Source organism: Zootermopsis nevadensis, unplaced genomic scaffold (assembly GCF_977971745.1).
Source record: "Zootermopsis nevadensis isolate Lab colony 2312 unplaced genomic scaffold, Znev_1.0 Znev_ptg000008l, whole genome shotgun sequence".
NCBI lineage: Eukaryota > Metazoa > Arthropoda > Insecta > Blattodea > Termopsidae > Zootermopsis > Zootermopsis nevadensis.
This window is the reverse complement of record NW_028259140.1, coordinates 10,022,531-10,038,469: the sequence shown is the minus strand read 5'-3', so window position 1 is coordinate 10,038,469 and position 15,939 is coordinate 10,022,531. Positions and strand designations below refer to the sequence as shown.

At 35.9% G+C, this 15,939-nt stretch overlaps 2 protein-coding genes across 12 annotated transcripts in view; one reads left to right on the top strand and one right to left on the bottom strand.

The window, feature by feature from the left end:
• The window catches only part of LOC110832905 (mitochondrial mRNA pseudouridine synthase Rpusd3), a 77,614-nt gene that overhangs the window by 50,786 nt on the left and 10,889 nt on the right, over nt 1–15,939 (top strand). For 9 of the 11 annotated variants that reach the window (XR_015534148.1, XR_015534147.1, XR_015534145.1 and 6 more), the window contains exons 1-4: nt 10,462–10,794; nt 11,647–11,836; nt 13,533–13,734; nt 14,047–14,316. Coding sequence is in view for 1 of the 11 variants with exons in the window: in XM_087345061.1 (XP_087201187.1) it covers nt 10,518–10,794; nt 11,647–11,836; nt 13,533–13,734; nt 14,047–14,316; nt 15,187–15,198 (951 nt within the window). In the remaining 10 variants the exon portion in view is untranslated. Of the gene's footprint in view, nt 1–8,224; nt 8,346–10,461; nt 10,795–11,646; nt 11,837–13,532; nt 13,735–14,046; nt 14,317–15,186; nt 15,249–15,939 lie in introns of those variants that run through there. The other 2 variants (XM_087345061.1, XR_015534149.1) reach the window with 2 other exon arrangements.
• Nucleotides 63–10,467, bottom strand: Elp1 (elongator complex protein 1). Its single transcript, XM_022070350.2, has 14 exons — nt 9,222–10,467; nt 8,746–9,142; nt 8,323–8,485; nt 7,236–7,823; nt 6,520–6,860; nt 5,756–5,900; nt 5,118–5,320; nt 4,461–4,654; nt 4,111–4,248; nt 3,170–3,272; nt 2,947–3,083; nt 2,186–2,337; nt 1,635–1,719; nt 63–929 (listed from the first exon to the last, which is right to left on the bottom strand). The coding sequence occupies exons 1-14, from the start codon at nt 10,375–10,377 to the stop codon at nt 859–861; spliced, it is 3,873 nt and encodes a 1,290-aa protein (XP_021926042.1). The 5' UTR covers nt 10,378–10,467; the 3' UTR covers nt 63–858.

The following is a 15,939-nucleotide window of genomic DNA, read 5'->3' as shown; positions in this document are numbered from 1 at the left end:
TTGCGTTTTTTGTTTTGCATACGTGTTTTATAGTACTGAAAGTTTTAAAAAACTGTTCTTACTTATTTTTATTAGCTTTATTTTTGTGAAATTTTCTTTTACATTATACATCTGAAAGATTTAATTTCATTTAAAAAGCAGCAATACAAGTTAGAGGAATCAGAGTTATGCAGAAACAGGTAAAATGCTGCCTACCAAATTATAGTTCACACTTTCAATAGTTTAACATATATCATGACTAAATGTGAAGGTCTGTTTCATAATTAATCCAAATTTGACCATCACTGTTGTAAAAAGTAAAACAAAGCACATGAAAATACCACTGCCACAAAATAAAATATTCTTCCTTACTTTCGGAAATTTAACAATTATGATGCAGTTTAAATCAGCAGGGCTGAAAACTGTCTAAAACTGTCCGAGCGTTGGTTTAGACGATATTCCATTCTTCCTCATAATTTACTATTCTGTTAAGCTTACTAACTTTGGCCTTTCCCCAGCTATCTGACCAATTGCTTTCCGCCTTGAAATGGATAACGCCCACTTTGAACGCCTACTGTAACTACGAGGCGCCCATGGTCATTTTTAACAAACATTATATATTTGGCTTATGGATATTTTATAACATATAATTAGACTTCCTTTTAGCTTATCTTTGTCCATACTCTGTACATTTCATACTGTATTTGTAGATTTTGTTTTATTATTTCTTATCCTGTACTTGGCCTTCTATGGCTTTTATAAGGACCATAAATCAATGAAATGAATTATTATTATTATTAATTATAAATCTGTAAATAATAAAATTAACCTGCAGATCTTGTGTGCCAATGACTGTAGTTACCAAATGTGTCCATCTCTTCACACTGCGCTGAGTATGCTGACCTTCCAGCTGATATTTTTATTTTGTGGTGGAAATCTAAAATTTGGTTCTGTAAAAGATCAATTTGCATCATCTTAGACCTCTTATTGAGATAAATATAGTCATCCCTCCATATTTTCTAGTCACAATCAAGCTCTCAATATATGATTTTTTTGTAAGTTCCCCATTTTGAATCTTATGTGCAGCTTCTGACCATGCATGTAACCTGTGATATGGTCCACCTCACTTTGAATACTGGCAATTAAAAGCAAAATTCTCACAAAATAAAGATAAGTGATGTTGATAAGAATGTAAGTGTAAAATAATGATAAATGGCTGCTAAATAATTCAGTAAAAGAGAGTGTGGCATGCATGTGCATGTGAATGTGTAGTGTGAGTGTGCATATAAATCCGTTGCATAACAGCCCTCTGACAGCCTAAGCCAACTAGCTTGACTGCTGGCCTCACGTTCACATTCCTAAGCAGAGGTGAACGATCATCCAACCTGATATAGGGTGACGTGCAGTCAGCAGACAAACCCCCAGCCATTGCTAGGTTTCATGACCGGATTACGCTACCCATTGTAGCTCCCCAATTTCCTCACGATGCTGGGTTGGCAATGGCCCCATACACCGGTCGAAAGCTCACGAGAAAATTTCTTTTCCCCGGAGACTCGAACCGGTGCACATTCCGTATCGCTGGCCCGAAGCATGATGCCTCAGACCGCGCGGCTACGGCACGGGACACTTATTTATATACATCTCTCAAAACTTACCTAATAGTGCAAGGTTGGAGTTTGTTAGACCCTGATTCTGGAATCTTGTTGTTAAACTGTTGACTGTTGCATCAGGACCAAAGCCCTGAGAAATAAAGTAAAACAAAACCTTGTTACAATAAACATAGAACAGTAATCATTTCCACAATCAGAACAAGCTTCTAAAGGTTACCCAAAAAGAAAATCAAGTAATTATATTCATACTAACATAGTATGACCTGTCAAAGTTAACACACTGAATTTATAAAATTTATAAAATTTCTTCATAAATGGTTAAACAATAAAACCAACATTTCAGGGACCATCTCTGTTTAACCATTTGACACGGCTGATCACCCGAGAATATTTTACTGATGCAAGAATGCTGTGAAAATAAAATATTGTGTCAACCTTGAGATGCATGGTTGTACTTTAAATTTCTGCTCGCAGAGAACTTCTTAACCACATTTATCACTAGAATTAATTTCCAAATTGTGGCATAATGCACGTGATAGTAACCCTATTCTATGTTCACATTTATGCAAATCCAAGGAGTGCACCAAATAACTCACTACTAGTGGCTGTTCCATCAGATCAGTTGTCCATATTTCATGTTTCGCATTGTCCATTTCTTGTATCAGGTCTGAAAGAAGCTTCTGCAAGTTTGCTGCCTCCTTATCAAAGTCAAATCTGAGCAATACTAGACACAAGCTTTGTACTTCTTCTGTAAAAATATACAGCGCATGAAAATTCAACTTAAGACCATGAAGAAAATTATTTCCCCTCTTATTGTTCTTATATCCTTTAGTTAACTTCAGCCAGACACATTTTTAAATTATTAAAACTGGTGATGCTTACTCCCTTTATAATAAAATTATTGCAAATAACATGTTTCTTTGTTTATTTCAGTGGTTCTAACATGAGCTGCAAGCTTTTGCCAAGTGCACCACAACGCTTTGAATATAATGACGATATAAAATTTAATGCGCAAATTAATAAAATCAAATAATTGTTAATCTGATCACATTATTATCTACAACAAAGTATATTTTAGTAGTAACTAGTTTAAGCATAACAATAAATTTATAGTTGAAGCTTTGAAACAGAAATTAGTGACAGCAGTAGTAGCATTTACTGTTGGTGGTGGCATTGCAACAAGCTGGAACGATGCAGAAGTGTTTACAGCCTATTTCAGGGAAATATCATGATATTTGCCTGGAAGTACTGAAAAAATTCAAGAAAAATTTCAGAACAGCCTGGCTAATAATTGAACCAGGAACCTTGTGCATATAAAGCAGTCATGCCAATCACTATACTGCATTTAGTAACAAACCTGTAGCATTGTAAGTAGTTGTAATGACCTGATGCAAGGCTCGAACCAGTGCTAACTCCTCATATGGACTCCCTTCTTTAAGACTTAGCATCTTTCGCTCATGTTTACGTCTGTTCTTACTGGATCTGCGGCTGTGTCTATAATATTAAAATATCAGGCACATTAAATATTAAATGCACAGAAATATGCAAGCAGAATATCTGACAATAATCATTGTAATCACCCTGATGTGTGTGATCCTGTGTATGATGCAGTGAGAGTTGATGACATAATACTGCTTGTATCTGAATATAAGTCATATTCTTCCTGTAGTTCACCATCTTTCTCTGAAACATATGAAGACAACGCTCTTGCTAGAAAAATTGCTCAGAGTAATAAGAGAATATAATTACGGTTATGTTCAAACAGTGCATATTTTGCCTGTGGCCAATTCCAACACAGGTTCCTCATAAATTACATAAACTCAGCAGTCTGTATAGTTATATATGATATGAAGCTTTCACAGCAACTAAAGATAATTAATTCTTCTCGGGCTACCAGCCATGTAAGGTAATTTAATAGAAAAACACTGTTTTGAAAACCCTGAGGACAAGTACAAAGATGGTTCTCGAAACACTGGTGTTTTCTCCATTAAACAACCTTACATGGCTGGCAGCCTGAGAAGAATTCATTTAGTCTGTACAGTTGTTCATATCATACAGAAACTATGGCATGCGATAGTAATTACAGACTTGTATTTTATGCGAGTTGAATATTCGAGGTTATTTTAAATCAACCAATGTAAAATATTACAAGATTAACTGTTTGATACCAAAGTGATGGCACTTATGTTTCTCTTTTTGCTGAGTATGCTCTGTTATGGATACAGTATTCTCCAATAAACATCTATTTCTATCAGTCAGGCAACTAACGGAAAATACAGAACATCGATAGAGTAACGATGCATCACACTGAAATACAAGTGATAGTAAGAATGTAATTCGGAAGCAAGATGTGGACTAGTTTTACATATTAATTAGTTATATTTTAATAGAAATTTAAGCGATTCTACAGCACTATAAAATGCATTTAGTAAATTTTTCTATTATATTATATATGATTTAGTCAACTTTTTATACAAAATCTGAAATCAAATCTTTGTGCAAATTACTTCAATATTTTTACCTTCTATCTGAAGTTGCTCTTTAGCTGTTCGCACTGCATTTAGTCTAGTTTTATATGCAGTGAACTGTTTTTTGGAACTAGTGAGCTGGCCAGAGAGCTGTTCCAAGTGTTCCAATATTCCTGGCTTCACGTGAGTCTCTGTAACAGAAGCTTTTCTGAGATAATCCCATAATTAATTAATTCTCTGGTAGCAGAATGAACAGGTTAAGCACTGACAGTAGACGAGCTCAGTAGAAATGGATTGTGAAACAGATCCATTCTCACATCTTTCTCTAGCAGCCATCTAAAAATCATGGCCCTGTTCCGTTTCGTCATTAAAACAAATCACACGTTCTTCATCATATACTCACCTATCATGTCTGCCCTTCTGTAATGAAAAGATGACCAAACAGCTTCATTCCACAGCCTGCCTTGAACCAATACAGCAATGCTCTCCTCAAAATCACCCAAATGATGACTGAGAACTTCTGCGGCTTCACCGAACTGACATTTACCTTTCAATCTTGACACTAACTGCTGGCACAATTCATGCAACTTGTTCTCTCTAGAAATACATACAAGAAGGTAAATTTATAGGGTTCTGTAATGAAAATGAAGTTCAAATACGTAAAACTATTCTCATTCACAGAGAAACAGAGACTAGTGGCATTTAAGAACAAAGTACTAAAATAAATAAAGTAAATACTTTCTCCATGGTGTTAATAACCCTTTAAAGTTGAAGCTTGTCGAAGTAATGATTAAGACTTCAGTTCCTGCCTTAAATAAAACATGTATCCATTACAAAGATCAGTTTGTCAATGCTGTTTACAAAAATGACTGGCATCTAATCTAAGAATTATATGAAACCCATAAATACACAGTTAGGCACAGCGTATGGTTTTCTATTGTTAAAGCAGGAAATTCATATAGTTACCATTAGGTTTTATGGACTAATGAGTTCACACAGATATATATATGTACTTTTATTCTTTCATCATGTGCAAAATTTCATTTAACATACAACTTACTTGTACTGAAGTTGGTTTGCAGCGAGTAGTGTCTCTCTCCAGTCACCAGCTATCTGGTATGCCGTCAGTGCTTTGTGATATTTCTGAGCTCTCGCGTACATGATCCCTGCTTCCTGATATAATTTATTATCGAGAAGATAGTCTGCATAGACTGTTGCTATATCCAGATACCTTGAACTTCCTTTAGGGAAAACATCAAGAGCCTGAAAAGTATACAGATTCTGAAACTGACATAACCAATTAATAAAATCCTCTCAGGCTATCAGCTGTGTCAAATGGTTAAAGTCGCCAACGTTTTAGGGACCACTGTGAAAGTTTTATATCATACATGATGTAACCAAATTTTTAATCTAATATAGTTGGAAAAGCCCCACTTAATGGTACCTGCACCTTGTCGTGGTGGTGGGGCTTGAGTACCTCAGTGATGTTGCTTAGTCTTATTAACTATTTAATAGGGGCTCCACACTGACAGTTCGTGGAAGTACGGATAAATGAAGCACAGTTATCAGACTCAGGCAGTAGTACTGGTAACAACAAAAATGCATGTCAGTAGGTAGCATACAAATAAACATTAGGGCCAACAAAAGCTGAATTATCTTAACAAAGTTTTCTTAAATGTTTACATGTGACATGCCTACCTTGGAAAAAAGTTTGTGTGTCTTTACGAGGTCCAGACATTCTTGAAAATACTCCTCTTCGGGGCAGAGTGAAATGTGATAAAGTGCTGATTCAAATCGTTTCAAATGCTTGTCTATGAGAAAGAAGCTATAATTTGGTTCCATCCTGGAACATAAAGTAACTAGTGCTATTGTATGCATTTATTATGAATGCTGTCAATACTGCAATGAATCAATACAAACTCCATCTTAAATAAACATAAAATTAAGATAATTTAGTGGAAATTCTGACACAGTGGTTTTCCAGTATTACTTTATCACTGAAGGCAATAACATTTCCACTAAACTACATTTAATCATGACTCACTTGTCAGAATCTTGTTTGTAAAAATGGGTTATGTCATGGGAAGATGAGATTTGCAGTTGTAAGAGGTGTTTGCTACTTCCCATACCACTATTTTAGTAAAACAGGTATAATTTTGAGATAATCTATGTTCAGTGTATTAGATGAGAACCATTTATGAGAAGCAAGGAAATACCGGGAGTTGAGAGAGGACTGAACACTTTCCCAGAAAAACAGCCTTCAACAAAATATATATTTTAAATCCTTTTAGTGCATAGCTTCCAGCAGTTATCAAAACAACAATAAGGATCCAGCCTATTCATTAATACTAGTAGATAGGAAAACAATAATAAAAAATGCATAGCTTAATAAAATCTCACATCAGTGGTAGCATATTTGTAACAAAACATTAATGGTTCTTATTCTCATGCCAAAATCTGACCTTCGTAACTTGTTGAGGAATGGTAGATATTCTTTAGGGTCTTTGTTAGACTTGGCAGCAACTAGCATGACTAAGTCAAAGTCATAAAGTCCCAGTGCAACATCATACAAACGATTTACATCCACCAGGTACAGAAGATACTTTAATGCCTCATCAGCTGAAATTTCAAGCTGTCCATTTCTTCTCTCTGCTTCTTTCACAGTTTTCACCTTAATTAGTGCATCTGCTAGATCCTTGTCTGATTGTTTTTGAACATAGCTAGTAAGTACAGGCAGCAGATAGCGGTCTGCATCTTGCCGACGTAACATAGCATCACGCATTGCGTCACATACCACCTGGACCTATAAGATAACAGTGATGGATTTTAATATGTGACAATAGGTAATAATGAACAGCAAAGCAAGAACACAGTTGTGAACAAAAGCAATACACCTTTTTTTTCCTCTTTGAGTAGTCGGGGACTGCCACCATTTTGTTACTTTCTGTTTAGATATATATTACCTTGCCGAGTAAGCCAGAAGACTGTAATGTCTTTTTGTGTTGGCAGTTTTGTAACTCTGTTGAAAAATTTCTGCGGGGAGATGGTGTTTAGTGAATGGGGGTGAACGTGGGAAATTCTGACCAAGAAATTCTGCAGCACTTTTAAGTGACTTCATAACCACCATATACATCTTGCAATGTCCAAATCTGACAATACCAATAAAATAAACACAAACCTTGTTATTAAGTATTCTAGGTAGCTGCTCCAAATGTGTATAGTATTCCTTATACATAGTGAGTGTCACACTGCCTTCCTGTAGTTCAGAGAGCAGCAGTGAGAGCCATGTGGGGTCTTTAAGTTCATCCACAACAAAATCTATATTTGCTAAGAATTCTGTAGGTTGATGGTCACATAGGAGATTCAGATTGATGCGCTGTTTCCGGAGAAGTTTAAAAGCTGCCCCATACTGTCCAGAATCAAGATAAACAGTTGCTACATGAAGCGTAAGAGGTCGTGGCTGTATACATTCTAGATTTCCTCTTGGCATTTGTAGTATGACACTAGTATCTCCTGCAACAGAGGTCACCAGACGTGCACCTCTCTCAATGTGCCGTCCTGGGCTACACTGCCCTTTTATTAAAGATTGCAAACCCTTGAGATTTAATTGAACACACAATAGCATGTGCCTCAGAGTGGTCAGTAGGATGAATTCTGAATGTACCACTAATGAAGTCACATTGTTTGCTACTTCTTGACCATCCACATATAAGCGATTACGATTACTGAGTCCCAGTAATACATCCTTCCCATCTATCAGAGTAACCTATAATCAGATCAGTTTTACATTATACTTCTTTTAGAATTAAGTTAGTTTTCTTTTTTCACATTGTTACAACATGCCTTATTACCAGTATTACTATTAAATCTGCGTTTACTGCTGGGATGACAAACATCCTGACAGCAAAAGTGAATGTTATTAGGCAAACATGAGAAATTATAGTGTGAAATTAACTTTAATTAAGAGCCAACATTAAAGGCTTGTTCATAGTAGTCATGTAGCTTGAATGCAAGTCGCCTGAATTCCAGCATCACAAATTCAAGCTCAAGTTCATAATAATTGAAAACTTGGGAGCAACAGTGGGCTAATTCACACTTTATTAAAACTGTGAAAAATTAAGATATAAGTTGAACATAGTTGATCTGGCATTTTCTTTATTATTTCAGATTTTACAACTTTCTTGGTTAGCCCAGGTGTCCAGTTCAAAAGCTGAAAGGATAACAATGAAGAGCAAGGATTCTAAATGCTAAGGCTGTTACAATACCTGTAAAGTCTCGCATGCTTCAGGTACTTTTGAATACTGAACCAATTTATCCTGATCAAATTTATATAGAAACAAAATGCCATCTGCCAGCTGCACAACAGCTCCTGAACCATCTGGTATCAGCACTATAGAAACTACTATGCCATTGGTGTGAATCTCCTTCCTGAAATACAAATAACATTACTTCTTTCATAAATTTTTTCTAAGCAAAATGGTTAAAACAGCACACGCATGTAAAACCACAACTACAAAGATGTGCCTGTATGGAGTATGCACTGTCTTAGCAGCCATCATTGATCTTTATTTTAATTTACTACAGATAAAAGTTTACTTATTCAACAGCAAGGAAACTATTCTGCATAAAGTCATAAAACATAACTGCATGCATCAACCAATAGCAATAATGAAAATTACATATCTCACCTGACATTCATTTTTCCTGCATTAAGATCGACTGATATTTCCACCAAATATGAAACTGAGCCATGTGTTCGACAACAAAGGAATGTATCTTCTGTCATCCACAACCAGTGATGTAATTCTGCTGCATTTTCACCATTCAAATTGCAAGCAGCCAGTTGTACATGACATTTAGTTGATGATGATTCAGAAAACACTACCACACTTCCATCAGTCAGAATAGTGCATAAGGTATTTGAATTGATTTTATTATCATCTGCTCTATCTGTGATACAACTGTTGTTAACTTTCTTGCAAGGTGCAAACATTATGCAATTTACTGGAACTGATACCTGCAGGGTCTGGCCACAGAGTGGCGGTGGAATAACTGCATGTCGAAATGATGTCAAGAGAATCTTGGCTGTGAAGAAAAAAGTATTTAATGAGACTGCTACGTAAATAAGATGTTATTACAATATTTTTAAACATTTCATTCTTACCTCCATCTATTACTGCTACAAAGGCTCCATCAGCTTTAGTACTGCCTTGACTACAGTTTGTAATCCATTTCCAGTCATAGCACATGTAGCACAAACCCTCACACATTATATGAAGACGGTTCCTGTGCAGCATATCCCATTCTATTCCCAAAAGTTTCTTTTCAGCTGAGAAGTTGACACATTGCTTCAGATACCAATGATAATTATTCACTGTCCAAAGTTGAAGACATGTTTTACCTGTAATGTACTCACACCACACAGCAAGTATAGATGATTCAGAATTCCAAGAAAGATTATGTATCTTACATTCATTCTGGGCAAATGGAAGTGAAAATTCTCCATGTCGGAGTCCATTTTTTTCAAAAAAGGCTATAACATGTTTATTGGGGAACCTTTGTGATACAGCAATAAGACTGCCTGATGGTTGCCAAGACATTGCTTCCTCCAATCCTGCTGTAGGCTCACTTGTATATTGTAACACAGCGTCACGCGAAAATATTAATATTTTTCGAGAGTTTGCTTCTGGTCTAACCGTGCTTACGGCAAAGAGGCTTCCATCACCTTTCCAACTAATTTGTGGCTGACCATCGTCCAAAACTGGCAGATGTTCAAGTGATTTTGGAATGGCATAAGCTGCAGCTTTACCCTCTGAACCATGAAACTGGGTTTCTTTCTTTCCCCATCCCACAGTGATAAATTGTTTTTCTCCAAAACCACTCTGATGGAGATCAACCTCTGTAACTGGATCAAAATTTCCAGTCATAAGTATGACTGTATCCTTACCAGTTACCATAACAATTACTTCTTGATCTGGGCTCCATTGTACTGTTTTTAAACCACTTTCTACACATCCCACACATTGGATCTCTTTGGAACTGGATTCAAATGTTAAAACATCCCCATTTTTAAACGCTAGGTAAAGGCTCTCCGTTATTGAATTGAAACTTATATGTATAACTGCAGGAATAACTGTGTCGTAATATTCATGAAGGCTGAACAAAGTTTTCAGGAGTCCACTTGTAACTGATAATTTGTAAATTATGTTATTACTGCAAACATATACTTCTTCAGAATGAGCACTGACACAGAAGCACTCGATGCTACTAACGGTCGGAAATTCATTACGAGAGTGATAATGTAAGAAAAGATTCTTCATTTTCCTTGAATAAATGCTATAGCACCTAACCTACAAACTTTTCATCCACTACCACATTGCACAATTGGCAAACCTTACAGGTTGGCAGGAATTGTACCACAGATTGTCACATAGAACTCAACTGTACCGTTAGGTCGCGCATGTGTCCTGCCATATACATTTATTTTGCAGTATGTTTGTTATACGTTGATTTGTCGACGATTTTAACCTTTCCGTTTATGAATAAAAATTACGGCATGGCAGTAATTGGATTGCGTGTAGGAATGAAGAGTCGAGGTCTCTCTATCTGTCGATGCTATTCAAATTACAAAACTGAAAAAGAAGGGGAACAGTGTCATGAATATCAAAAACAAAACCCATGGAGGAGTTTGAAACAATTTTCAGATTCTCTCACATCAAATATAATCTATAATAAAGGCAAGTACAGCGTAATTTCTACTAATAATATTCGTTAGTAGAAAATTATATTTGGCCCACTGGTTCCATCGAAGATCCGTGATCTGTTCTTGAAGTTGAATTTAAAGAAAATTCTGAACAATGTCATAGTCTTGGGTGTTGGTGACATTAGTATTTGATAAATATACACCATTTTGAATCAACTGCTAGAATTGCTGGAAGCTGAATAATGTATTTAATGTGCAATTTGTAAGCCAATGAATTTGTTTGCTTCTACTTCCTGTATTAATTTGTCAAAATCTGTATTTAAACTAGGACATTTCTTGTTCTCAGTAGCAAAATTATGAAGCTCCCTAGTATGCAGTTTTCTGTAGCCTGATGTTATTTTCTATCTTATTGGTCCAAGTTTTCTTCTCAGCACCCTGTTCCCAAAATCTTATTCCCTTACTGTGAGATACATCTATATAAAACAACTGGTAAAGATGTGTAACTTTGGCTTTCAGGGTTTAGCTGTGTCAGATGCTGAGAATTATCAATTTTAGCAAACATTGTAGTTGCCATCTTCAAGTTACAGTGATTGGGTGTTTTTGGAAGCCTTATATAGGGCAGGCAGTGGGTGGCAAATTGGATATGATGGTGCCAATTGGTTGAGTGTAAGAGAGGCCATTTGCTCAACCACTACACATTCATCCCAAATATGACAGCTACAGTGATTGCTGAAATATTGGATAATTCTCAACATTCGATGCAGCTCTACCCTAGAAGCTGAAGTTACACATTGAACAAAAACTTTCATACAAGAACTGGTAAAGCTGATAACTACTGTTGCGTGGAAGGAAAGTTCAATGTTCCCATCATATTTGTGTTTTTCAGATGACCTCATAGTTCTAAACAAGCCATATGGAATAGGATTTTCACCTCCACCTGAAATGGCAACACAACATTCAAGACGCAGAGGTAACATACTTGTTGGGCAAAAACAGTACTATCTAACTGAGGCTCTACCACACATAGCTGGAAATTTAGGCTACAACAGTTTGACTGTCCTCAAGAAACCAGAAAGGTTTGTGCTTGTTTTTATATCCAGCACTCAGTAGATATTCTTTTACTATATTCTGGAATTGTGCTTCATTGTAAATAATATTTCAGTTTGCTTATTTAATTCACATTCTACTAGATTTTGTTTTCTCAAAATATCTACATGAAATCAATTAATAAATTTCAAAATAAATGCAACAAAATTATCACAGAATTTCACATTATATTTCATACCCATAATTCAACACAAATTGTTTCAGCATTTATCTGTCAACATTTAATAGCAATTAAAGTAGATGTCACCGGACTGGGTGGACATCCTACAAACATGCCACATATATGACAAGTGTCCCAGTGGAAATAAACTCATCCAGATAGAGGAGATAATGTTTTAGGCTAAAAGATTCCTCCAGCTTCAAGGTTTCAACCCCATTGAAATTAAATTCTTGACCAAATTTATATCAGTGTTCCTTGTTTTCCCCATTGAAGTAGTTCACCTTGAGATTACTGTGGTACCCTAGCAGAATATTGTTTGTTAAATCATTTGTAAATCCCCAATGGAAAAAAATCAGATTGCATAAAATCTGGTGATTTGGATGGCCAACGAATGACACTACCGTGAACTTTCCTTTTTGTGAGAAAATTTGTTTTTGATACTGTTGCATTTATATGATAATTGGAAGGAGGGGGAGTCCATCTTGTTTCCTGTTTAAATCTGTCAATGGAACCAGAAGTTCTGTACTGCTTAGGTATGACTAGTTATGGTATTCTCAGCAAAGCTGAACATTCCATAAACCTGTTATACTAACAGCAAAAAATATTAAGCTTAGAGCACACATGTTCAGAAATTTAGTGTGAATTTTCTGGGCTCCAGTACTTAGGATTAGCAAATGTTTATATTTTGCACCAGTTTTATTCAGTCTCTTACTTAGTACCCATCATGTAGTCCTCTGATAAAAACTACCAACTTCTGTGCTTGCTCACTAAATCAACATAGGACAATGCTGGAATCAATGTAAATTTGTTTGATGGTTTTTTTTCATTTCATGTCTTCCTGTCTTTTGCATATTGAAAATCCATCAAGTTTGTAAGATATTATTTATACCATATAAGTGGTTATATTTATTGGTGCTTCTTTCCTTAATTTATACAAAACCAACATTGAACAGATGCTGCCGAATCAATCCTTCCACGTCACTGCCTGTTGTCTCTCTTTTCTATGCCTAATTGAAACTGTAATCACACAAGTGAAATTCCATATTAGAAAGTATGTTTATGATTGGGATTTAAAACTTGAATAAAAGTAGATGGAAATTATTTCTAACTTCAAGTTTATGAGGATGTAATTAAAGCATCCCCTTCTCAGTCCGAAGCATCATATCTTAATGTGCTTCAGTACCAGATGGCATTGATGAGTAATTATGTTTATATATATATATATATATATATATATATATATATATATATATATCTTTTAAACACTCAGTTATATTACTCATATGAGGCGAAGAAGTGCTTTGTAGTATTCCTTTCCATTCCTTGGCAAACTTAAAATCATGAACTCTGGTTTCTTGATCTTGCAGTAATGCGCAAGATGCATAAAAACTATCAGAATATTTTTATCTTCATCCTTTACCTCTTTACTCTTATGTTTATATCAATATCTAAAGTTAGAAATGTAAAGTCATAAACAGTGATACTGAGAGTATTTTTATTCACAGGTATACGAGTGGGGTAACAGTGTTGTCATCTTGTGAAAAAGTGTTGGAGAAAGTTAAAAAATGTATAAAGAAAGCCAGTGGTCGTCAACAGTTATGTGCCCATTATTGGGCTGTTGTCATAGGAAATCCTCAACCAGATTCAGCATTTCTCAAATTAGGCTTGACACTTAAAGAAAATCCGTGTATAAGTAATGACAAACAGGTATGTGTAAATTCAATCTTGAGCCAGTTTGGAGGTCAGACACTGATTTCAGTACCACAGAGTTCTTGACCCTTTTGTTGCATATTATTTTTTACTGCTTTCATAAAAGAATGTCATTTTAAGTTACTCTCTTATATATTTATACTGAGATATCACCACTCAAAGTATGAGAGACAAATGTATGAATATTGTATGTTCAGATACACCCATCAACACAGGGCACTGCAGATCAAGTAGTATTACATTCCTCAGTCGAATGTGATATATCAACTTGGCTGACTATTCATAGCAAACATTTGATTTTATGTTCAGCCTGTAGTCATGCAGAAGTGGTCAAACAAAGCTGTGAAACAAGGAGATGTGAAGGTGTTTAGGGTAGAACATCACACATTGTACAGACAGAACTTCGCAAGTCTAGTAGAGATATGCCCATCTGCTACCAAATGGCATTTCCTTCGTGTGTACCTTGCACACTTGCTGAGTCCTGTGTTGGGTGACAATATGTATGGATCTCGGGTACATCAGGTGATGGGTGTGCCTCTTGCCATTAACCCATGCAGTGATGCTGCTAGAGGCCCGAAGGTAAATATATTTATTCCATCAGAAGTTCTGATAACTGTGTGTATTTGTGTGTATAATGGTATTTTACCTTAAGAAAGTTTTGTGAGCATTTTACATCAAGAATCACTACGATTTTTGAATGACTTACATGAAAAAGTGCAACCACAAAGGAGAAAAAGGTTTTAAAGATTTAGTTAATTTTGAGCTTGTTTATCACTGACAGTCCGTGCTGTGTGCAGATGAAGGGAACAAGACTGATGGCAGTGATTTACAAGAAGCTGTAATTGCATATGGCGCTATATATGAATGGATACCTTTATTACTGTTCCACTATTTACTTCACAGCTTTCTCTCAGGTGTCTATTAACATGTCCTCAACATTCCCTCTGTATTCACACCCAGTTTGATCAGTGTTAAGTATAAAGTTCATCAGATTTTCAAATTTCTGAAGTAGTCGTGCTGAATTAAGGGTTTCCTCAAGAGATGCATTGTCTTTCAGGTTTTAATATCAAGTAACTATGCATTGCTAAATTTGTTAAGAAGTCTTAAAATCCTTTACCAATATAGTGAAGCTACAAACTCAAAATCAGATGATGAAAATTTCCAAGTTGCTGCTAATGCCCACTGCTGGATAATTCTGGTTGTAACAAGCATGTCTTTCCTTGTTTCATCAAAGTAACTGAATGTCCATTTATTAACTGTTTCCATTTTGATTATGTCTTGTTCCACCCCTTTTATCACGTTCCCTCCAGGCTTGCTGTTCTTTTCGCTTCAGCATGCCTGCCCCATGCTTTTGTAATGTATGCAAGCTCCAATTTGGATATCCTGTTACATTTAAAACCTTAATTTTCACATCCAGAGGTTTGCGTTTATGTATGGGCTTCTTTGCAGGGAGGTGAATAAACAAGTGTTAATTGTGGGAGACAGGTCAGCCATCTCTTGGCAGGATTGAAGGATTAAAGTTCTAAGCGAATTACTAGTCTCATCCATCACTTGGAATAGATCAGGAAGTATAGTAACTAAGCTCTAAGCTGTAGGACCAGTATTCAATTCCTGGCAGGGCAGGATTTTTTCCAAGTGTGAAGGTAACCATTTACCTCCATGTAGTGCTAAGGTTAAGAATGTTTGGAATTACACTACAGCTTCTTGTATGTTAGTCATGGTGCTTAATTAAGCTCCATGGACAACTTCACCTTTAATAATCTTGTTTGACTATCTGCGGTTTTCAGTTATTTCTGCCAGTTCTCTCCACCATTGTTGTGGATAACTGAGAGTCAAGTGTAGCCTATTGTGTAAGTTGCATACAAATTAGATTCTGAGTCATAATGAGTCTGCATTCCAAACACAAAGATTACTGCTCTACTATTGCAAATTCAACACAAGGCATGCTTTAAGCTTCAGTTCGTGTTCAAAACGCACCAAGATTGCTGTATTAATATTGAAAGTTCAACTTCAGTTTGTGCTGCAAACATGCAAAGATCGGATGGTTGCCATTTTGGAACGAAGTACCTTCGTCTCTATGTTCCAGGTAGAAGTTATAACACAGAAGACCACAATTAACATCTTCACTTATGTGAGGACCTTGAGTTTGAGATAGAATTTTATGGTGAAACACTAGTAAGGGATTTCATTGCAAACATTTTT

Coding starts and splice junctions, on each gene's coding strand:
- Elp1 (XM_022070350.2), bottom strand. CDS start 10,377: ATGAAGAATCTTTTCTTACATTATCACTCTCGTAATGAATTTCCGACC. Junction 8,486..8,745: donor GCAGGAAAAATGAATGTCAG/GTGAGATATGTA, acceptor TTTGTATTTCAG/GAAGGAGATTCACACCAATG. Junction 3,273..4,110: donor AGAGCAACTTCAGATAGAAG/GTAAAAATATTG, acceptor CATATGTTTCAG/AGAAAGATGGTGAACTACAG.